A 23,005-nucleotide genomic window follows, 5' to 3' on the forward strand; every position below is an offset into this window, starting at 1 on the left:
TGTAACAAAAAAACAAACGTGTAAGTATTGTACTTTTCTTGCCATATCTGGGTATTTATTTATTATTCTTTTTAATAATAAACACATGATTGCCGGGTCTGAGTGTTATTGTCACTAGGGTCTCCCCTCTACAACAACAGGAAGCTGGCTCAGCCTTCAGTGAGTTATGATGGTCTCCCCAACACAATGGTTGCTTAGAGAGCAGGTCGATGCCATCACACTAACAAGGATATCCCCTCTGCGAACATTGGAATGCCAGTTTGGCTTCAAAAGGACACAAAGTGTTTAATCACGAATATATTATCATTTTAATACAAAATGCAACAGCTACAAGTTACCCTTTAAAAAACATCTTTAGGGTGCATCTTTAGAAAATGTGCAGTTATACGGAGTAAAACAAGAAGCCCACAGCAACATTTACAAACCATGTGAAACAGTTTAACACTCAGAAAACGTGTGGGCGTCTGTGTCAAACCATATAAATACTTAAAACACCAGGGCTTCCAGGGGGATACAGCAGTTGTTTATGCTTGCTTGTCATCTGTGTTTGGGGGCATCTCAGCATATTCTGACTGTCCAGCCCCAGCTAGGTGTTCTGCATCGTCATCATCATCACACGGGGGACGGTTGCGATTAAAGAACCCCACCTGAAGCATAAACACAAAACATTTACATTTCCACATATTGTTTCCTGATTCCGGTTTCATTTGTGTGTCATTGAGGACATTCTCCTTTATGTCCCCTCTAAGTTGTCTCCATTTAAAACAAGAGTTACAGGTTTAAGAAAACATATTAAAAAAGACTGAGTGATCAATACTTAGATGATAGCTGAGTAGCACCTTCTAAATGCTACCCAGTTATAGGGCCCAATCTTGCGCCACCTGCTGTTTTAACTATGTCAGTGCGTTACCTTCCAGAAGATCAGAGCTAGCAGGGCAAGGAGGAAGAGGCCAGAGACCACAGCCACAACGATCCACCACACCGGCACTTCCTTCTCTCCATCAGGAGCCCTCCACACCACACTGGTCTGGGTCTACACACACATACACACATGGTCAACTGGCTCCAATTAAATCTGTCCAATGACTACTGAAGAAATGGTTACTTTGTGAGATAAGGTTGTGTATGTGCCTCAAGTAAGTCATTTATGTGATTAGTAAATAAGTGTTGTCTGCACACTAGTAGAAGTGGAAACTTTTTTTTCTTTTTTTTTACCTCAGCCTGTCCACTTGGCAGCTCTTCAGGCTGGATCTTGGAGGGCATACCTATAACCTCATAGCGTGCTGTAGAGTGGAGAACATAATTCTCATAGGGCCTCTAGGGGAAACAGAATGAGGTTTCCATAATCGTTACGAAATAATGTCAAAGAAGTAAGATCTTACAAAATGCTATCTCAAAATTATGCAGAGCTGTCTTGGAGCGCTTTTCCTTTACACCTATGAATGTAGATATAGTGAAAAATTGTGTGGAAAAGATGTCACTGTGATTCTCTCTTTCCCTATCTCTCCCTCCCTCTTCCTGCCTCCCTCCCTCTCCCTCCCTCTTCCCTCTCACCTCCAGGAAGGTCTGTACCCAGAGTCGAGACATCACCTTCACCACAGCACTCCAGCCTCTCTCCAGACCTCTGGCCTCACACACAAACCTCAGACAGGTATTTCCACTGGTGCAGTTCTGTAGAGAAATCAAGAGAGGAACACACCGAACTGAGTCAACCTGTTTCCCCCATTACACATCAATGGAATGTACCCATCCACATGAGATGCAATATTTTGTTGTACAGCCCCCTCTTGTGGCACATACAGAATAATGCAAGTTGTCCCTGAAATTGCAGCAAAAAGGAACTAGGCTATCGTACAGTATCAAGTAAAGACAAGACAGTTTGATTGTATTGCTGTCAGAAGTACACTGATGCATGTCATTATGTTAATCGCGTGAGGCGACACTTGTTTACCACGTGAACGGTCTCTTTGCGCTGAGGCTCCTGCCGTGCCACCTCATTCTGTTTGACCTTGTGCACTTTACCAACAGTAGCATTCCCGGTTTTCACCAACTGCCAAAACAAAAGAGTGTACTCCAATTTCATATGACCAAAACATAATCAAAAGAACAATAGAAAAGCTGGTTTTGCATCTATTTAAGGCAAATATAAAATAAAATTGTGATTTCCTTTTAAATTAAACATAATTAATGGAAAAAACAACAGTTTTCCCGTTATAGAAAGATTTGCTGTCTGGCATACTGCAGGGCCACATCATGCTACCTCTCTCACCTGATATGGGTCGATGTCAGGGGAGTCAGTGTGGCAGGTGAGGAAATCCTCAGAAGCGTTGGCGAACACATAGAGCAGGAAGTCTCCATGGTGATGGGTGGGAAACTCTACCTGCACCCTAGCGTTGACCGTGCTCGGACCCAGGTTTCTCAACTGAGTGTTTCAACAAAAAAAGACATGCTTTCAGATTTCGCTCACAAAGTTGGATCTCATTGTCTTTGCTTATATATGACATAACATATACAAAACATAATCTATAAGGGCCTTATGGACTCTTCAAATAGATGTCACACATTTTGACCTAAAACTGCACCAACCTCAGAGAGACAAATTTCTTAAATGCTTTGATTCTTTTCTGAGTGAACCACTGAGTGAACCGTAAAAAGGTTACCTCATAGACGTGTTCCACTAGCGGGCCAACCTCCTCTAGGTCAGCAGGATGCTCCTTCTGTTCCCACTTGGCAATGGGCAGGACACACTCAGGTGGAGAGGAACCCCTGTCCAAAAAACAACAGGCTATAAGGGTGGACCAAATGCTGAGGACAACACTGGTAACACTAGCCTGGTCCTAGATAGGTTTGTGCTGTCTTGCCAATGATTATATGGTTGTTGTCATGCATGGCAGCGTGGACAGCAGATCCGGGATCCAATAGATTGCCTCATTTCTCACTGATCTTAGTAGAATATAGGGATTAGACTGCTTCAGGATGCTTAATTTGCACCTCTTGGTCTTATAGTTAAATAGTCCTGGTGATAATTAGTAACTACGTGTCCTAGGAAAGCCAATAACTACAAGGACAAGAGGAAACCATGGTGTTACTGTACTGTAATACGCTCGCATTAAGACAACATCTTCCAATGGCAAACGTCACTCATCCCTTTTGGATATTAGATATTCAGTCTGCTACTTGTCTGGCAAGGCAGCTCTGAATTGCCACACAGAAAGTGTGTCTCGGGAGTCAGGAGGAGTGCTCATTTCCATGGTAGCACAAAACAGCACAGTTTATGGCTCTGATGATAATTGGAGGATAATTGGAGGACAATGAAGGAAGGCCCACCCACCCCCGCATCTCCAGAGCTGCCTCAGCGCTGACATCAATCCTCAGATGGGCCACATTACTGTCAGGGTTCTGGCTGTTCTTGCTAGAGATTATAAAGGAAGGAAGAAGCTGAATGAATGTTGAACATTTCCCTTGTGTCATTAGAAAAGCCATGAACCTTCAGCTGACACCTTGAATGTCTAAAATACAGACAACTGGATTAACAAGCATGTAAACCATGTGTATCTCAAAGACCCTAAATATACCTTACATTGTGCTGATCACTCTACATTAAACATTCACTTTAGTGATCTTGAATTTCCCCATTAAAATGTTGTATTAAAAACACAAAAACAATGCCTTGGTAGCATCGAAGGCATTAAAATCCCAAGACGGGATAAAAGTGTTGTTCTTGCCTTTTGATCTGTAATGTGAAGGACACGTGGCTCTCCACCTCCTCCAGGTTCCCCACGCTGAAGAACAGACCGGCCTGGAGCTACGACAGACAGAGAGAAGAACATACTGTACTGTATCATTCAGACTGACAGGACAACAGAGCTGTTGCAAACACACAATCACATGTCACCCACATCCGTTGACAGTGAAGACCCAGAACGGCACTATTATTCTATGTGTGATTCCATGCCAACTCAGTGTGTCCGGCCAGAGTTTGGAAAGTTGGTTCGATCCCCGGCCAAGTTATACTACAGACTGTAAAAATGGGACCCAATGAGTCTCTGCTTGGCACTCAGACAGCCTTAAGGAGATTAAGGTGATAGATTAGTGTCGTGTCCATCAAGCTGCCTCACGCTACAGAAACAGGAGATAGGCTCCTGCTCCAATGAGCCGTTCTGACTCATGCAAGGCACGTGCAAGGGTATTTACTTTTACTATATTTAATTACATGGTGGTTACCTTCTGGCCCTGCTTCATAGGGTTCCCCAACTCACAGACCACCACCACCGTCTGGTTCTCCTTCTTCTGAGCACAGATCAACCTGCTGAAGCCCTGGGAGAGATGGCAAACTCAGATAGCCTATTCATTATATCGTGCACTGTTTTTGACCAGGGCCCATGAGGCTCTGGTCAAAAGTAGTGCACTATATAGGGAATAGGGTGCCATTTCAGACGCAGACAGTGTGTTTTACGTAGGGCCGGTAGGCTATGCTGACCACATAACCTGACCAGCAAAACTCTGGGCTCATAGTTTTTCCTGCAGGTCACGTGTGTGGGACAGTTGATGTCACTCTGTTAACAATTCCCTTTTATTATGAACAGGAGAGTCACAGTCACCTTTCTGTCAGTCACCATACTCTGGTAGTGTGTGTTAGCTGGTGGGCGTATCTCCAGCTCGGTCTCGTAGGCCCCCTCTCCTCTGTTCTCCGCTGTGATGACCAACAGGGCAGGGTGGTCATCCCCTATCAGAAGACGCTCGGTACCTCTGAGGATGGGTCAAAGGGTTGTATTAGTAGACAGGAATAACATGCTCTAACTAGACCCTATTTTCCCCGCACACTGATCCCACGAGACCTTACTTAGTCAAATTCTTGAAAATGTAGAATGACCAAGAAAACAGATGACACTACTGAGTGATGAGGAACTCAGGTGAGTTTGACACTCACGCTTCAGCAGTCAGCCTCAGGTCAGGGACACAGACGTTGTCCTCTCCGCAGTCCAGAATGATCCTGGTCTGCACAACACACAGACACATGCACACATTTTTATGCCCAAAGAAACAAACACCTATGCTAATGCATAGGTTTCGACTGTGTAATTACCACTTGTAAAATGTTATTCCTTTGCAAATTAAAATGTTTTAATAGATTTAGAATGTAATGTGTGATGTTACCTGTGTGACAACAGCTCTCTGGCCATGCAGCATGGCCTCCTGGGAGTTGGAGTTGGACAGGCTGTAGTTCAAGGAGATGAAGATGGGGCTGAGCTTGTCCTTGAACTCTGATTCATGCTGGACATTGATGCAATTAACCCACAATTAAATTGAAATTCAGTAAAGATCTACTGCAGTTTAGTGGATCACGTAGTGTTACGACAATATCAATCTATTCCCCTTTCAGGTTTGTCTGTTGCCACTGACAATAGCAGTGTTCACAACCTTTTGTGAGGTTACTAATAGTATTGTGATCGGAGCCTTTTGTAGTGTCACTTCTGTGAATGGCCACTTGGGGGCATCAGCCTGATAAGAACACTGCTGCAACATTATGGTTTTATTTCAGGTTTTGAGCACTGACCATTGTAATACAAAATACAGGCCTATAAATTGGCTAAACTGGCACAAGCAACCCACCCGTAGGTAAGCGGTTTGGTTCCTGCAGACCACTCCCACATCTCTCTGAATGGTTAGCTGAAAATACTCTTGGGGCAGATTGGTCTGCAGCAATAGGGTCCTCCTGGCCATTGTCTGTTTCATCTTGTCCAGCTGAAGCTCTGCATCTAGAACTACAAGAGTGGATTTAGTGTCTTGAACAAACAGAAAACTCAAACTCAAGGAGAATATGTTTCCACAGGAGTAAATGACTTCAGTATGCGTCTCCTACCTATCTCCTCTGGAATGCTGTGGCCAGACACACTAATGCACATCGTGACTGTGAAGCTGTTTGGAGCGAGACAGACCGCATCAGTCATAATGCCATTCTGAATTTACAATAACAAATTCACACATCATCACGGGAAATATCAGTCTAACACAACCAGGAACTGTCCAGACATGTCACATATCTTAATAAAATGTTTGGCACTAGGATACTACAGCAATTCTACATAGTGCCAACACGTGCATGCTTGCCGTGCCCACAAACATTTGTCCATCATAAATGTTCTTCCCAGTTGGGTGCTGCAGCACCCCCTGAAAATCGTAATAAAAAATAATATTGATTAAAAAAATTGTCACAAAAGTATTCCACTGGACCTTTAATAGTGCTGTATTAGCGGACCGATATAGTGTCTTTAGTGCAGGCAAAATGTTTTTTCAGCACCCCCCCACCCCTTGAAAATACAAAAATATCAAATATACATCATAATTAACGCAGCACCCCCACCCCCAAACAACTTCCCGCGGCTATGGATAATGCCCACACTAATGGTATGATACTCTGGTATGAGAAGAATCTTTACCAGGCCACAGGCTCGTTGGTGGTGGGGCGCTGACACTCCTTCCGATCTGGGTTCAGGAAGTCAGGGTAGAGGGAGAGTTGGGTCTTGGCCATCACCACGGCTTGAGCCCTGGTACCACCCCACACAAACAGAGAATAGACGTTGTGGGTACATTGTGAACGCATATGTTAAACTTGCTCCAGATAACATTTCTCAAGTTAATTTAAAGTAACAAATAAACTGTTTGTTTGTCTCACACTACTGTACCTGTACACAGCAATCTTATTTACTCCCCATGCACCAACAATTAGATCTGTGAGGCAACAAAGATTGATAATAACAAGTTGCAAGCTCTTATTTTTCTAGTCTTGAAACATAAGAAATATACAGTCATGAAACAGCTTTGAAAAAAATGACATGATTGATAGCACTTTCTCATGAAAGGGTATCAAAAACTAGTCCATGGGATTGATTGCTCTTTGGTAACAGCCAGGACCTCTGCTTTCATATCACAGTGACTCCTAAGAAACTTAAAGTAGGAAACCAAACTATTTTCAGGGAAAGAGGTCAGCTGAAAAAAAGAAATAGTTTTCACAGTGACCAGTTTGTCTCAAAGTGTTGAACTGTAACAGTCTCACTGGGGAGACAAGAGACAAAGAGCGCCATGAGTGTCTTTAAAAGCCAGTGGTGTTGCACATCAAAAAGCATTGCTGTGTTGAGAGTAGTTCACTAGTCTCCAAGGGACACTAAATATATCTCCATTTAGTGCTCTCCCCCGACAAATGTTGGCCACTCCACTGGATGAGTGACCTTTCTGTTTCTCTCTCGTGTGTCCGAGAAACTTTGCCTTCGTCTCCAGGGGAACGGGAGACAAACAATATGTCAGAGGACATTTTTACTGGGACTGAAAGGAACGAGGACTTTGTTAAGTAGTGGCAATATGTCCTTGGGTAGTAGTCAGCTACAATGAAAAAGACAACAGAAATCTTTGCTGCTGCTGTTTTTGAACTGCGCCAGAGGCTGATTGTGGAGTCGTAAGGGAAGAGAGTGACCTCCAAGTGATCTTGCAGGTTGACATCTCCAAGTGGTCTTGGCAGGATGGACACTGTGGCTTGACAAGAGAGTTAGGGACATTGTTGGGAATTGTTGGCCGGGGTAAGGTTTGTTGTTCCATAACTTCTCAAATCTTGATGAGATTATTATTTCACGTTTTTGGGCTAGAATCAAAGAATCAAGTCAAAACACATGTATAACCCAAAATAATCAAATCCACATCTATTCTAAATCAAGGTAAACAAGCCTACAGTTTCCGAATAGTTAGTTTTCAGACTAACCTGGGTAGCCATTTGAATCAATGTCAGTGGCCCCTCTCAGGGTGAAGCCAAACTGTGCTGGAGAGCCTAGGGCCCGGAAGGGACTCTCAATGACCTGGGTATACTGGGGAGACAGTCCATCGCTAGTCCCCATGTAGACGAAAACCCTCCCTTCAACGTCTGAGGATGGGGCTCCCACAGCAACATCTGAGAGAGACAGAAACACTTTATAGTGATGAGTAATCCATGGACAGAGTGCATTGAAACACTGCTATGACAAAAGCATTCCCCACCATTAGAACATTTAGCATTTCAAGAGGGAATCATGAAATCAAAGATTGTTTCCGAAAGGAGATTAAAGTGTTTTGCGGAGGATATTTTCACATTTAATATCATTCCTTGGTGAAGTTACCCAGAAAAGCAGATACTACTGATTCTGCTGCCCCTGAGGCAGTTACTATATTAAAAGGGAAGATACGTATATTATAAGTCAAATGATTGTATATCAGAGCCTCACCCCTAAAACCGTCCTTGTCCAGGTCACCGAGGGGGGCGATGGTGCTGCCAAAGCGTCCGTACAACTGGGAACCTGTCAGCTTCTGGTCTGGCTTGGAGTGGAAGGTGGAGCGCTCTCTCTGCAGGTACACACTCACCTGCAAAAGGATTACACACATCCATTGTCTCGGAGCTGGGTATAAAAGGTTAAAAGGTTAATAAAAGGTGAATGGAGACTGCACACTATGCTCCCATGTGCTAGATTTATTTGATAACATTTCGACCACCCAGGACTCATCAGGTTTTCACTCACCTGGCCCACCTCCTGCAACTGCTGGCCCGACACACGCTCCATGAAGAGGGGCGCCCCGATTAGGATGTCGTCTATTCTGTAGTAGACAGAGGACAGAGCAAGAATGGCTGGACATTTGAGCTCTTTTTCATGGCTCCTTGAGACAGCAAGCCAGCAACCAGTGGCTTAGATGTTATCAGGTGGTTCATTCATGTTTAATACTTCCATGATCAAGGACTAAAAAAAGTAAGTACGAGAGTTCGGACATACCCATCATTGTTAATATCAGTCACTGCAACGCTGTGGCCAAAGTAAGAGGCCACCTGCAAGGTGAAAGTTGCATGTGGTTTTGAGTGGACTACGTTGCTCATCACTCAGATATCAACACAAAGGCATATCTGTATAGACATGTCACATAGGGATCACTTCTTCATCACTCTCCTGTAAACCAGTAAATAAAAATAAAATGTGATGGAAATGTAGTCTCACCTGAGAGCCTAAGAATGTGCGTTTAACTCCCAAAAAGTCACGTGTATTTCCATTATAGATTTTGACCTGGATACAAAGCCACAGCGTTAGCTTAGATCACTCTCTAATAAATGAATATGAAAAGTAAATGATCATAACGCCATCGGGAGCACATACTGAGCCTGCTGTGTTGCGATCATTAGGCACTCCAACCACATAATCTGAAACAGAAAATAAATACTTGTACCGGATTTAAAACACAATAAAACAGACTTCATTAATTCATTATTGAGAAATGTTTCAACCTTTTGTATCTTACTGACAGATGTTTGAAGGTTGTGTACAGCTGTCACCATCACTACCATGCACATAAAGTGTAGGAAGTGTTATTCTCTAGTCTGGGCACTGCTCTATGGGCCTATACGCTAATATTACATTCCTTGCCATTCTTTGTCATGCAAAACATGAACAAATGTTTGGCATGACAATGAGTCGGAATGATAGTACAAACTGGGACCAGGCTAGTACTTATCTGGTTGTGTGGACACTTTTGACGGAAACTTTCTCACCTGGTATTGAGTCTCCAGTGAACTCGCCAGTGGCCACAGAATACCCTGTTGGCGAAACCTTTCTGGTTTATTGAACTAAGGAGAAGGTCACTGAATATCATTGTACTGAATATTTTAGGCCAGTGGTTCTCAAACCTCTTCTCGGGGTAGCACGCCTGATTCAACTAATCATCAAGCCCTTGATTAGGTGAATTTGGTTTGCTAGTTCAGGGTTGCAACAAAATTGTGAAACATCTTGGCGTCTCTGAGAAGAGGCTTGAAAACCATTGCTTTAGACCACAAGTCTTGCGTGTAACCCTCTTACCATGGTAACGATCGTATCCACCAGTCTCAGGGGAATAGGTTTGTCCTGCCACATAAGGTTTGGCATTCTGGCTCTTGGCACTGTTGACGATGTCAGGCAGTCCTGCACTGATGATCTGACCTGCAACAGAAAGGTTAAGCACCGCAACCGTCATTTGGAGAAGACACTTTGGTAATGTTTATAAATATATATTTCAGAATATTTTCAGTAATATTAGTCAAATTAAGCAGACAGGTTGCCTCCCACATGAACAATGTTCTGACATGTTGTTGCCGTTGGTCTGGCATTTCCGAGACTATATAATAATATGATAATTAATCATGCTCAGTCATCATCAACCTTCCCAGAGACGTCCTAACAACAGGGCTATTAATGTATACATTTATCCTAGGAGTGTCGAACAGTGCAATAATGGAAGCCACCATAATTATGGAAGCCACCAGCCGAAGAACCATATATAGTGACATTTTATATTTCTTGTTCTTAGTGTTTTAGTGTTTGTCCACCCCATTTTTGTTCAATGCTCCAGCAGCAGAAGCAACCGACCCCCATTCCCCAGCAGCATCAGCAAGTGTGGCATCCAGCTCCAATGCCCCAGCAGCAAATGTTATGCCCCAGCAATGTTATGCCCCAGCAGTTATACCTCAGGTGTAGCGTGCAATCTAGTTTAACCAGGCTAATAATGGCAGCAGATGGCACATGTTACCTTGAAAGTAGTAGCCTCCAGGAGCACCGATAAGGAGCCTTCCATCCTAGAATAGTACAGCAAGAAACAAATCAAATTATTGTTGGTGTAATTACTACCTTACAGTATCATAAACTATGTGGATCTAACTGATCTATTCTGCTACTGTACATTACCGTGTAGTATATAACATTATATGAATCAAAAAATAAAAAGTTTTGATGAGAAATGTTTGGAGTGCGGGCACCTTTGTTATGTCGGAGCTAAATCCCACTTCACAGTATCGTCTGTCGTTATCTGAGAATCAAGATCAGGATCAAAGATGAAAACACGCATAGTAGAAAGAAAGACCAGCAGGCAAACTTTTGAACATGAAGTCAACAGCTATTTTAAGAAGGAATATCCTAGTAGTTTTGTGGCATAGCAGTGACAATGATACTCAATTACCGCCACAGTTCTGACGAGATGCTTGTTTGGCTGCTTTTACACAGGCAGCCTAATTCTGTTCTTTTGCCCAATCTGATTGGTCAAAATAGCAATTAGTGGCAAAAGATCAAAATTGGGCTGCATGCGTAAATGCAGCCTTTAAGTTTTGAGTGGACAACAGAGGAACCTGTTACTGTACTGTACAGGTACTACTGGCATGACTAATATCTCTTACTGTACTTCAGGGCTTCGTAAACTTTCTCAGTCATGACGTCTCTGCAGGGGGAGAAGTTGACCGTTTCCCCCGTCAGTGTGTTCAACACTAGGCAGGTCCCCACTGGAGTATTCTGGGCCTCGTCACGTTCCCCCACGTCTATTACGTTCCAGTGGAACAGAGGGGCACAGGCCTGGCGCAGGGGGAGGGAGGGAGAGAGAGAAGGGAGGAGAGAAAGAAAAAGAGGGGGAGAAGGAGAAGGAACGTTATATAGAGATAAAGAGAAGGGTAAAACAAAGTGATGTAGAGAATAACCGCGAGAGAAAGAAAGTCAGTTAAGAAAGAGCAGAGTCATACAAACATTGGTAGAAGAGAAAGGGGATCGGTGGTTGGGAGAGGAAAGAAAATACATTGAGGGAGGGAGAGGGGTTCTGTAAAAGATTTAGAGGATGGATATCTGATGCATTCTATAATGCACAGTGACTGTATACAGCGGCCTTCAGACTCACAGCAAAATGAGTGACTGGTTTATGAGAATTCAAAGAGTGAGAGAGTGGGAAGAGTATTGTGCCACAATGTCTGGAAAAACTCACCACAATGTAGTTTCCGGAGGATCGCACAGTAGCACCAAACCACTGGTGGGACTTTGAAGAGCTTATCACTAAGTTCTGGTGAGGATAAACCTCATCACCTGTAGTTACATCAGACAGCTCAGTTTGTCAACCTTTTTTGTAATTGAGCCCAGAATAAATAAATATCTACTTTACTTATTTACTGATCTACAGTATGCTAATATGTACACAGCTTTAGAAAAAAATGAGAAATGCATGAATAGAACTTTTGATAAGTAAAGGTTTACCTTTTGTGTCAAAGGTCATGGTAGTACAGGCCCCTCCTGCCTGTGCCCAGGGACAGAGATACACAGCCCCCGCCTCAGTGACTCTTGGCTGACTGGTGTTGGCTCTGGGGGCCCCAACCACAACACTGATGCTGTGGGACAGAAAATACTAGGGTTAAAATATTCTCTTTGGGATTTCAGACAAGCATCTGATGAAAAGCCATTCCAACCCCACATACCTTTCCCAATTTAATATAAGAGTAATACCAGCATATACAGTACATCACCCAAAGTATGTGGACACCTGCTCGTCAAACATCTCATTCCAAGACCATGGCCATTAAGCCGGATTTGTTCTCCCCTTTGCTGCTGTAACAGCCTCCACTCTTCTGGGAAGGCTTTCCACTAGATACTGGAACATTGCTGCGGGGACTTGCTTCCATTCATCCACAAGAACATTAGTGAGGTTGGGCACTGATGTTGGGTGATTTAAGCCTGGCTTGCAGTCGGCGTTTCAATTCATCAGAAAGGTGTTCGATGGGGTTGAGGTCAGGGCTCTGTGCAGGAGAGTCAAGTTCTTCAACACCGATTTCGACAAGCCATTTCTGTACGGACCTCGCTTTGTCAATTTTTTTGTTGTTGACATTTTTACATTTAACCTTTATTTAACTAGGCAAGTCAGTTAAAGAACAAATTCTTAATTACAATGACGGCCTACACCGGCCAAACCCGGACGACGCTGGGCCTCTCAATCACCGCCGGTTGTGATACAGCCTGGATGTCAATGGGGGCATTGTCATGCTGAAACAGGAAAGGGCCTTCCTCAAACTTTTGCCACAAAGTTGGAAGCACAGGATCGTCTAGAATGTCATTGTATGCTGTAGCATTAACATTTCCCTTCACTGGAACTAAGGGCCTAACCCGAACCATGAAAAACAGCCCCAGACCATTATTCCTCCTCCACCAAACTTTACAGTTGGCACAATGCATTGGGGCAGGTAGCGTTCTCCTGGCATTCGCCAAACACAGATCAATCTGTCGGTCTGCAGATGGTGAAGCGTGATTCATCACTCCAATGACACGTTTCCACTGCTCCAGAGTCCAATGGAGGCGAGCTTTACACCACTCCAGCCGACGCTTGGCAGTCCTCATGGTGATCTTAGGCTTGTGTGCGGCTGCTTGGCCATGGAAACCCATTTCATGAAGCTCCCGACAAAGACTTCTTGGGCTGACGTTGCTTCCGGAGGCAGTAGTGAGTGTTGCAAACGAGGACAGACAATTTTTGCGAGCTGCGCGCTTCAGCACTTGACGGTCCCGTTCTGTGAGCTCCTGTGGTCTAGCACTACACGGCTGGGCCGTTGTTGCTCCTAGACGTTTCCACTTCACAATAACAGCACTTACAGTTGACCAGGGCAGCTCTTGTAGGACATAAGTTTGACAAACTGACTTATTGGAAAGGTGGCATCCTATGACAGTGTCACGTTGAAAGTCACTGAGCTCTTCAGTAAGGCCATTTTACTGCCATTGTTTGTCTATGGAGATTGCATGGCCGTATGCTCAATTTTATACACCTGTGGCTGAAATTGCCAAATCCACTAATTTGAAGGGGTGTCCACATACTTTTACTATACAGTGTAGTTTAACAGATACCATAAAAACGATGCAACTCCTACTGATTGAAGCAAAGCCAAAACTTACCAAATAGTATATTGCAATACTCACGTTTTGTTGCTATACTGATAGAAATCTGCAGAGAAGCCAAAGAAGCTTCCCTCAGGGCCAGAGAACTCAGTGAAGTTAACCAGGTTTAGATTTAAGGTGTCAGAGTAATGTGGGAGAGCAAATATCAGGAGACCCATCATTTGTATTGATCTATGAATCCGGTGTTCCTCCATCTTTTTCAGCTACAGCTCTTCTATGTCTCCGTCAACTCCCTCACTGCAAGTGAAACTGTAATCCAAATTTCTTCTTCCTATGTGAGTAATTCTTATCATCTTCAGTTGTTTTTCGCAAGGCAGGGAACTTACACAGTAACGTCGAGAGGGCTGTCATAGATAGTGCAGAGTTTTTGATGTGAGTTGAAGGATTTTTTTCTTGCTAAGCAAAATGTATTTGCGGCTCTCATTGCATTGTGTTGAGTGGGGTGTAACTAACTGCTTCCTGCAGATAGGACTTTGCAGAGAATATTTTGTGACATGAAGTGAAGAGATGTCAGTCTGTCAGAACAGAACTGCAGCTCTCAGACACATTGGCACTTATATTTATAGTGTTATATTAACTTGTAAACAATGTCTCTCATAGTACATAAATGAAAAAATAAGTACACGATTCAAGAGTGTGCATAACCAAGGTATAAAACTCTCGTGATGTGCATCCAAATACACATTTTTCTATTTTCTTCTCTCAGTTGGGAGAGAGAAAGAGAGAGAGAGAAAGAGAGAGAGACACAGACACACACAGACAGAGATACAGACACACAGAAACACACACAGGGCAGGGTTGCTGGGTTTGAGAGATTAAGGAGACCCTGGTCAATTACACCCAAGCCCTTCCTTCCCAGATGAGTCCTCCCCAGGGCATGACATTTCATGGAAACAGATGAAAAATGTAAGTGGACCTGTCACAAAATGACTCCTGTAGCTTCACACTCACTTTACACTCCCATCCCCCATACACACGGTAGAACGACTCAGTTTGGTTTTCAGCTTTAATAAACTCTTGCACAGAGGACATGAAAAACATTATGTTCCGTTTCAATATAGTGAAAAACAAATGTAGAATTAATTATATAATAAAGAACATTTTACTGAGTCATACAGCTGTCATTTAAATATGTATAACAAGACAAACCCCATGGTAGTGGTATATAAAAACACATGTTATAGTGATCTGTCCCATAATGTGAATGATTATACAGGTGGTACCCGTACTTTAACTGACCTGAATGAAATCACCTTGGACACTCATTGACATGTCTAGGCTTTGGTCTGAATATACATTATCTGCTTCTACAGATGGTTCAACACCTCAGAGAGGTACAAAGATTCACAAAATGAAGTCAAACTGATAAACAACATGATTGTGAAGAACCTGAGATGGTGGATTAGTGTTTTGTTCAGTTCTGAAATATCAGAGAACTGGCCAGAAAGGAAACTATCCAGTACACTCAGGAAAAGAGAGAAGAAAGCAGTCTCCCAGAGAATACAGCAGAGTATATTATCATAGCTACATTGTAGATGTGCATGAATACTGTAGATGTGTACAAATGTTGAGTTTCTTCACTCAGTGGTACTCAACGATGGACCCAGCTAGCATGACCACTTGTGTACACCAGTGGCAAATTGTCAGATATCAGAGAATGGTGTGTGGTCACCTTTGGTCAATGGTCAGAAAATGGTAAGATAACTGCCTCCATCTCTACTCCACTGTGTGTTCCAAGGTGGTGGGCTGTTTGAGTGGATCCTTGGGAAACAGTTCCTTAAACTCAGCCAACCAGTCGCCAGGGCTAGCCCATCGTGGGTGGAGCACCAAGTCATGTAGTAGGCCAGCTAGTAACGCCCCCGCACACGGCCCCACCCAATACACCTGCAGAGGAGTGAGAAAGTTTTTTGTAAGTAGATTTGTATATGTGAACTGTGGTGTGATGTTAGTAAATAGTGTCAATATACTTTTGTAATTTCATGGAGTCAACTTGTGTTTGGCCCGACTCACCCAATGGTTTTGAAATTTTAAAGTGACCACAGCTGGACCAAAAGACCTAGCAGGATTCATCCCACAGCCAGTGTACCCAATCTGGTCAAAGGTTTAAGGTAAAGAGAGAGAGGGGGAGAAAAAGAGAGTGAGAGAGGAGGGCATGAAATCAAAAGATAAGTCATAGGAGAAATGTAAAGATCTACAAAATGTTTTAATTGACAAAATACATCAAATTACCCATAGAAATTCTATTATGGTCAGACAGAATTTAAACTAACACAAATAGGATCTGGCATCTTCCTTACTGCCACTAGATTTCCCAAAATGACAGACAAGCCGACCACTACAGGACCCAAGAGGTGGAAGGCTGATTTGGATCGAGACGTGGCGAGGACACAGACTACCAGCTGAAAGGTGATGGCTGTCTCCACTGTGAAGGCTTGGCATGGGTGGACACCCAAAGCTACCTGGAAAAATAAACACTTTACAGATATCAGACCTGGATTCATTGAGTTAAAATGTTTATAAACACCCATTATCAATTTAGCCCATACAAAAATACAAAGACGTTTTTGGCAAAACATTTCTAATAATAGCTATAATACTACAGAAAAACAATACTTCACTACAACCTAGAATCAAATAAAAATGTATTAGACGTGACTCGTGACCTCGTTCAGCGCCAGATGCCCTCTGAGCGGAGCAGGCACCATTCCCATGAGAAGCGCACAAGCACAGAGTGCACCGAGGAGCTGTGCCCCCACGTAGAGGACAGCTCTCCAGGGGCTCACCCTCAGTCCTGCAGCCAGAGCCAGGGTCACAGCCGGGTTCAGGTGGACCCCTCCTCCAGAGGTAGCAGGACCCAGGCACACAGACACCACAGCCACGGAGGCCCCGAATGCCAGGGCCACATGCAGGGGGTCAGGGTGGCACTCGGAGAGGGGCTGGGCGTCCGAGAGAAAGGATGGGTCTGACTCAGAGGACAAGGCATGGAGATGATGATCACTGGTGGGACTGGAGAGGCTCCCATCCCAGGCTGGAAGCTGGGGCCATAGCACCACCGAGGCCAGGCTGGTGAAGAGGAAGATGGTAGTGCCCACAAATTCACACAGGAGGTCCCGGAGGAAGGAAAGTGTCCAAATGTTCTTCAAAACCAACGCCAGACTGGAAAGGACTTGCATGATGGATGAATGAATCGCTGTCTCTCTGTTGTCCTGTTTCTCTGTTTGTTTGTTGCTTTGCCATGAAACACATCCAGGAGTCAGCAGCAGCAGAACCAAACAACCACAAGGGACTGCAATGGGAACATATATAGAGGGGGCATCTACCGCTGTGTGACGCATATATCAGGAAGATGGCCTCTTACCTGTCCCCTCAGTATACTGCTTGTATTGTGATGTGTTCTAAAGGTGGGTAAGCCTGGAGGGGAGGTGGGGAGGTGGGGAGGCTTAGCTTAGCCAATGCATGTTTTGGCTTTCTGCTTTCCTGTACTCTCAGATGGCTGCCGGTAAATGTCGAGTGGTGTCTTCTTTCTGGGGGGCCACAGATTTACCCATAGGTAATGAGCGGCCACTAGCGAGGGGCCGCTAGCTTCTGGTCTCTCTTTGCAGCTGGGGGGGTCTCCCTTCTTCCTTCTTCTAACTCACATACACCATTGCCTCTGTTTCTCAAAGAAAAGTGCTTCACCACAGAGGAATATATGGTTACCTGAAGCTTTCTATCTTTCAGGTAGAAGAGGAGTGTGGCTGGGGATTGAGCTGAACAAGCCAAAGCCAACTAACTGAATTGCAATTAGTGGTGCCCTGGGATTAATCCAAAAGGTGTACTTTCCTAACCTGGGGTCAACCAGAGTTTAGGATCAATTATCATCATTTTAAATAAACTGATCAAGATACTGTCCACCCCAAAACAAGCCAAATATAGCATTTTAAGCCAGCGTAGCAGCTTAAGGATACCAAGAGAGAGGCATTTTTAATCCCCTCAAAGGGAGCTCTCTCATCACAGAGAGTGGCCAGGGAAGTTTTAGTGTAACAGGGTGACTAAGAGAGGGTGGGGGAACTAAACACGACCACAGTAAAGCATGTGAAGGTCAGTTAGGAACAATGGCAGTACAGTTATACTGAGATTCCCCTGCAGAGATAGCTTCCTACCAAGGTCATGGAAATTGATACAGTCCCTGAGGCTGGTTGAGTCAGGACAGGGATAACTGTGTAAAATATGATATGGAGAGATGGTGTTTCAACAACATGTGGAGATGGGGATGAATGCAGATGACAGGGAATGTCATAGTAGGACATTATACATAAAACGGAAAACAGGGAGACTACAGTATGAGCCTTTAGACTATACAAAGTATCAATTGGTGTGTGTGTGTGTGTGTGTGTGTGTGTGTGTGTGTGTGTATGTGTGTGTGTGTGTGTGTGTGTGTGTGTGTGTGTGTGTGTGTGTGTGTGTGTGTGTGTGTGTGTGTGTGTGTGCGTGTGTTAACAAGGGGAGACTATTGAGGCCTGCATTTGTGAAATGTTTGTCATATAAAAACATGAGGTGGATATCTTCAAAAAGTAGACTATAGTCTTTTTTTCTTATAACTAGAACAAAAGTTAAGAATGGTTAGCTGCAGATGCTGTGCAATGAAATACATTATATTGATTAATTCAGTTAGTGTAGAATCTGCTGTCCTTCAGTTATTAATCATCTATCCGTTGTCATATCCTCCATCATCTCTACTGATTCCTGCCTCCTTGTCTCCTCATTCTCTTGCTTTCCTGTCTTCCTTACTGACAGAGAATTCCTTTATGCACCCCCTCCCCTGATTAAAACAGCTTTGAGTGCCCCTCAGTACTTACCACTAATGGATAAAGGGGTATAGGACTGTGACAGTCACGTGTGCCATGGCACCATCACAGGGAATTAGCGGCAACAGAATCTAAGGTGTTGTGCACTTGTTCCTTTTACTTCTCCCTTCTCCCTTGCTTTTCTGCAAAGGTCAAGCAACTTGTTTTTCTTCTATGGGACCGATTCTCTCAGATGGCTACGTGTGCCTATTCTGTTTCCCATGCCTGGCCCATTCCCCATGTATCCGATGATGACCCACTTATTTGTGAGTCCCTCTCCTCTCCACTCTCCAGAAACGTTAGGAGGACTCTGTCTCAGTTTGTAGCTAACAGAGAGTAAGTTAGGAGATTAGGTTCTGAACTTTCAATGGCCTGACAATACTCCCCATGCAGTGGTCACACTAACACATTCGACTCCAGACTCACTTTTGACGTTGGCATGGCCATGGGACACACTGGGAATTAAATGTGCAGGTGCCCAGGAATTCTGCATGTTTTAGATAAGATTAAGACCAATGCAAAAAGGGGCAATGGACAGATTGGGTGCCAGATAGATTGTAAACGCCTAGGCCTTGTTGTAAAAAAGGACATGACAAGTCTAATTTAATTGCTAAAAACATTATTAAAAACTCAGGACAGTCGATACTATTAAATGAGGAAATCACATAAAAAATTTACATCGACTTGATATCATCGTGCACACGCACCGCAACCAAGTTCTTCTCTTTATACTAACTCAGATCTTTTCAACTTGTTCAGTCAAAAGACAGGCAATATCTGCTTTGCTCCATTCAGAATCACTGGAAGCAGCAGACAGGGCAATCCAATTTCACCTTTGCTATTTTTATTATCCATGGAACCCCTGGACAAGGCAATTCATCAATCGATGGAAAAAACAATTTCCACTAAAATCTATTGATCACTTCATCTCATTATACGCAGACAATATTTTACTATATATAGACAATGTATCTCAATCACTCCCAAATGCATTGAAGATTATATATAAATTCACCTTCATCTTAAATTATAAAAGTAATCTAAACAAATGAGCCCTACTGCCTCTCAAGACCTTGATGGACAACCCTAGTTGCTATGGGGGAGGTGGGAATGGGTGGAAAACAGGGTTTCTGGGAGTGGGGGATGTGGGGTGGTTGGTGGAACGGGATGAGGTTGGGTGTGGAAGGACACTTATTTTTTCTTTCCTTTTCCTGTTTATACAGAATGTATTATTACTTAAACTCTATGTATTTCTTACTGTTTTATCTTTTATTCCATTTTGTGGCAGCATACGGGTACATGTTTTATAAACGTAAACATTTAAATGGATAATGTACCTGTAACCCCCCAACAAAAAATTACAAAAATAATAAATAATTTTATTCAGTAATGCCCAGAGCAGGCAGGACCCTCCAACAGCGAACTAAAAACTTGAGAGAATCACGTCGTCCAAGTTAGGGTCTGGCCGGGGTATGCAGTCATTGTAAATAAGAATTTGTTCTTAACTGACTTGCCAAGTTAAATAAAGGTTAAATAAATATGTAAAAAAAAAAATTCTACAAGCCTCATTCACAATAAGGGGCTTTTTGGAGCTGTCATTTGTAACAGACTTTTTAAAGAGTGATACAAACAATGTACATTTGTGATTGATAGGCGTACAAAGACAGTTATTTATTGATAGCTTTGAAACAAGGCCTAGATGTGGCTGCATCCGCACTAGTTTGTGAACAACTCTCATTGGAATACTAGTGATACCGATGGTCCAATGCAGTTTGAAATCACTACTGATCCAACACAATGTAGCGATGCTCGTTTTATTTCAGGCTAGGGTCTATTTTTCTCCACTTCCTGTCTAACTGACGTGCCCAAAGTAAACTGCCTGTAACTCAGGCCCAAAAGCCAGGATATGCATATAATTGGTGCCATTGGATAGAAAACACTTTGAAGTTTGTAGAAATGTTAAAATAATGTATGAGACTATAACACAATTGATATGGTAGGAGAAAAATCCAAAGAAAAATCAACCAGTTTCTTTTTTTTGAGAGCCCATGCTCTTCCAATGGAACGTATAGGGTCATATCCAAATCCAGCTCCCAGATTGCAATTCCTATGGCTTCCACTCGATGTCAAAAGTCTTTGTTCAAGGTTTCAGGCTTGTCTCTTCCCAAACGAGGAAGAATTTTTTGTTTTAGTACTGGGAGTCAGAGTTGGAAATCAGTCTGTACGCGCACCTGCTTATTTTGCTTTTCTATTGAACACACTTCTTTCCATATGAAATATTTTAGTTTAATTACATTTTAGGGTACCTGAGGATTAAATATACATGTATTTTTACTTGTTTTAACAAAGTTTAGCGGTAGCTTTTTGGATTCCTTTCTCTGCATGTTGAACGAGTGGATTACTCAAATCGATGGCGCCATCTAAACAGACTTTTTGGGATATAAAGAAGGATTTTATCTAACAGCTGGGACCCTTTGGATTGCAAATCAGAGGAAGATTTTCAAAAAGTAAGTGAATATTTAATCGCTATTTGTGATTTCATGAAGCTTGTGCTTGTTGAAAAATATTTTGATGTGGGGCACCGTCCTCAAACAATCGCATGGCATGCTTTCGCTGTTAAGCCTATTGTAAATCGGACAATGAAGTTAGATGAGCAAGACAGTTGTATGTACCTAAATGTTTAATATCCATCATTTCTATGATTATTTATTTGAATCGTGTGCCCTCCAATTTCACCGTAAATTGTCGACAGGTGTCCCGCAGGTTTTAAAGTAAGATTACCACACAATCTGGGCGGCAGGTAGCCTAGTGGTTAGAGTGTTGGGCCAGTAACTGAAAGGTTGCTGGATTGAATCCCCAAGGTAAAAATCTGTTGTTCTGTCCCTGAACAAGGCCCTGGTAGATCGTCATTGTAAAAAAAAATTAAAAATCTATTATGTCCGAAGCTTTGTTTGATCACATGCTTTTTCAAAACATGTCTTGCAAAATGTGAGATCCCATGCTTTCAATGCCAAGTTGCTATCAAACATTGACCTCTATTGGACACAGAGCACCTGAACGACAATACAGCAGATAGTGTCGTGCATCATAAAACTCTTAGACATGGGTTTGAGTCCCCACCAAATGAAAACTACACGGCAAAGCAATCTACCTTGAAATCGCAGCACACTAAGTTTGAATCTTGAGAGAGGCTATTTAGAATTTTTTTTTCAAACAGTGATTGTAAATTAATCAGCTCTAGGTGCTATTGGTATGCTAATTATTTATCCAAAGATTTTGTGAATATGTAATGGGGAGTTGAACATTTTTATTTAAAAATCAAAGCAAAGTCGACAGGCAGTTACCACGTGATAAATGACATATAATGCTTCAATTGATCCAACGTTGGCTTTCAAAACATCGAACGCTGTTGGACACCACTTACAGATTCATCTAGATATTCTTCTCCATCACTTGACAGGTTGCTCAGCCTGTAGAGCAACGACGAGTCACAAGTGAGATTCTTGTTTTGTGGAGGCACAGGATCGGGTCCCCATATTGGCTAAAATGTATTTCTAACTTTTAAATTAGCTACAATGCTTTTAAAGTAACTACAATGCTGTTGATCGATCCTCAATTTTCTCTTATTACAGCCTGTAGTAACTTGACAAGGAATGCCCACACGCAATTCAATATTACTTTCCTTTACTTTCAACCTAATAAATGAAAGGTGTACAGCCATGTACAAACGATACAAACACAGCAAAGTGATACAGCCCACTCAACCTGTGGTAGAGTTGAATTGAGCAGGTACAACTCTGGGTGATGACATCATCAAAGGGGAAAGGTCACGGTCAAGGTCAATGCCAATAATGACCATGAACACATCGCTGATGCGTGTGACGAGGGAAGGCAGGTGTGCGTGATGGATGGCAGGAGTGCGTGATGCAGGGAAAACTGACGCCCTCAAGAGCCAGGGGGAGGGAAGAGAGGGTACAGTTTTCTTTTCAACACTGTAGAACTTCTGCTAGTGTTACTGTAAATGTAAACAAACAAAATGACAGTCCTTATTTATTTTCAACTAAGTCTGCTGTTACAAACAAACACTAACAACACAAGCCTCTCGGTCTCAACTACAGAGTTAGTCTTTCAGGAGGCTTGTGACTACGTTGTGATCTGCGCAGTACTCCTGGTGTGCCACAAGACACAGGTAAGGCGTGTCCCAGTGGAGCTGGGTCTGAGAGCACAGGAGCGGGTTGGGTGTTTGTGAGAGGAAGTCTATCACCCTCTGCAGAATCCACTGAATGCTCCTGTTTCTCATATACTGTTTCCTCTGGGGTTTCCCTTGTAAACTACCACATGCAGCTGTTCTGTCTGAAAACATGCCGTTTTCTTTGTCATATCGCAGGTGAATGTGGTGCTGGTGTCTGCGCATGACTCGACTATCAGTCAGTTTGACCACAAAGGAAACTGGGC

The 23,005-nt window shown here is 43.1% G+C and overlaps 2 protein-coding genes across 2 annotated transcripts; both read right to left on the minus strand.

Annotated features, from left to right (window-relative positions):
• Positions 1-30: 30 nt before the first annotated feature.
• On the minus strand, positions 31-14,178 carry itga2b (integrin, alpha 2b). The gene is made up of 31 exons (XM_029727337.1): positions 13,746-14,178; positions 12,045-12,175; positions 11,779-11,876; positions 11,207-11,378; positions 10,793-10,842; positions 10,567-10,612; positions 9,861-9,980; positions 9,557-9,601; positions 9,165-9,208; positions 9,009-9,074; positions 8,790-8,842; positions 8,541-8,616; positions 8,250-8,385; positions 7,754-7,939; positions 6,687-6,732; positions 6,441-6,548; positions 5,864-5,919; positions 5,614-5,765; positions 5,158-5,274; positions 4,931-4,998; positions 4,602-4,749; positions 4,225-4,317; positions 3,726-3,805; positions 3,332-3,412; positions 2,661-2,766; positions 2,270-2,422; positions 1,952-2,050; positions 1,555-1,671; positions 1,216-1,317; positions 911-1,033; positions 31-647 (listed from the first exon to the last, which is right to left on the minus strand). The coding sequence occupies exons 1-31, from the start codon at positions 13,916-13,918 to the stop codon at positions 525-527; spliced, it is 3,168 nt and encodes a 1,055-aa protein (XP_029583197.1). The 5' UTR covers positions 13,919-14,178; the 3' UTR covers positions 31-524.
• A 745-nt stretch (positions 14,179-14,923) lies between these two features.
• On the minus strand, positions 14,924-17,041 carry LOC115170595 (aquaporin-5-like). Its single transcript, XM_029726856.1, has 4 exons — positions 16,508-17,041; positions 16,022-16,183; positions 15,735-15,815; positions 14,924-15,608 (listed from the first exon to the last, which is right to left on the minus strand). Exons 1-4 carry the CDS (start codon positions 16,895-16,897, stop codon positions 15,441-15,443), a joined length of 801 nt encoding a protein of 266 aa, XP_029582716.1. The 5' UTR covers positions 16,898-17,041; the 3' UTR covers positions 14,924-15,440.
• Between the last annotated feature and the right edge of the window lie 5,964 nt (positions 17,042-23,005).

This window comes from Salmo trutta, chromosome 32 (assembly GCF_901001165.1).
Source record: "Salmo trutta chromosome 32, fSalTru1.1, whole genome shotgun sequence".
In the NCBI taxonomy this organism is placed as follows: domain Eukaryota; kingdom Metazoa; phylum Chordata; class Actinopteri; order Salmoniformes; family Salmonidae; genus Salmo; species Salmo trutta.

Excerpts from the sequence above, each read along its gene's own strand:
- LOC115170595 (XM_029726856.1), bottom strand. The coding sequence starts at position 16,897 with ATGCAAGTCCTTTCCAGTCTGGCGTTGGTTTTGAAGAACATTTGGACA. Across the intron at positions 16,184-16,507 it reads CTCTGGCTGCAGGACTGAGG|GTAGCTTTGGGTGTCCACCC; the intron begins GTGAGCCCCTGG and ends TTATTTTTCCAG. Across the intron at positions 15,609-15,734 it reads TAAAATTTCAAAACCATTGG|GTGTATTGGGTGGGGCCGTG; the intron begins GTGAGTCGGGCC and ends ACTCCTCTGCAG.
- itga2b (XM_029727337.1), bottom strand. The coding sequence starts at position 13,918 with ATGGAGGAACACCGGATTCATAGATCAATACAAATGATGGGTCTCCTG. Across the intron at positions 10,613-10,792 it reads TTAGCTCCGACATAACAAAG|GATGGAAGGCTCCTTATCGG; the intron begins GTGCCCGCACTC and ends GTACTATTCTAG. Across the intron at positions 3,413-3,725 it reads TTCACATTACAGATCAAAAG|CAAGAACAGCCAGAACCCTG; the intron begins GCAAGAACAACA and ends TATAATCTCTAG.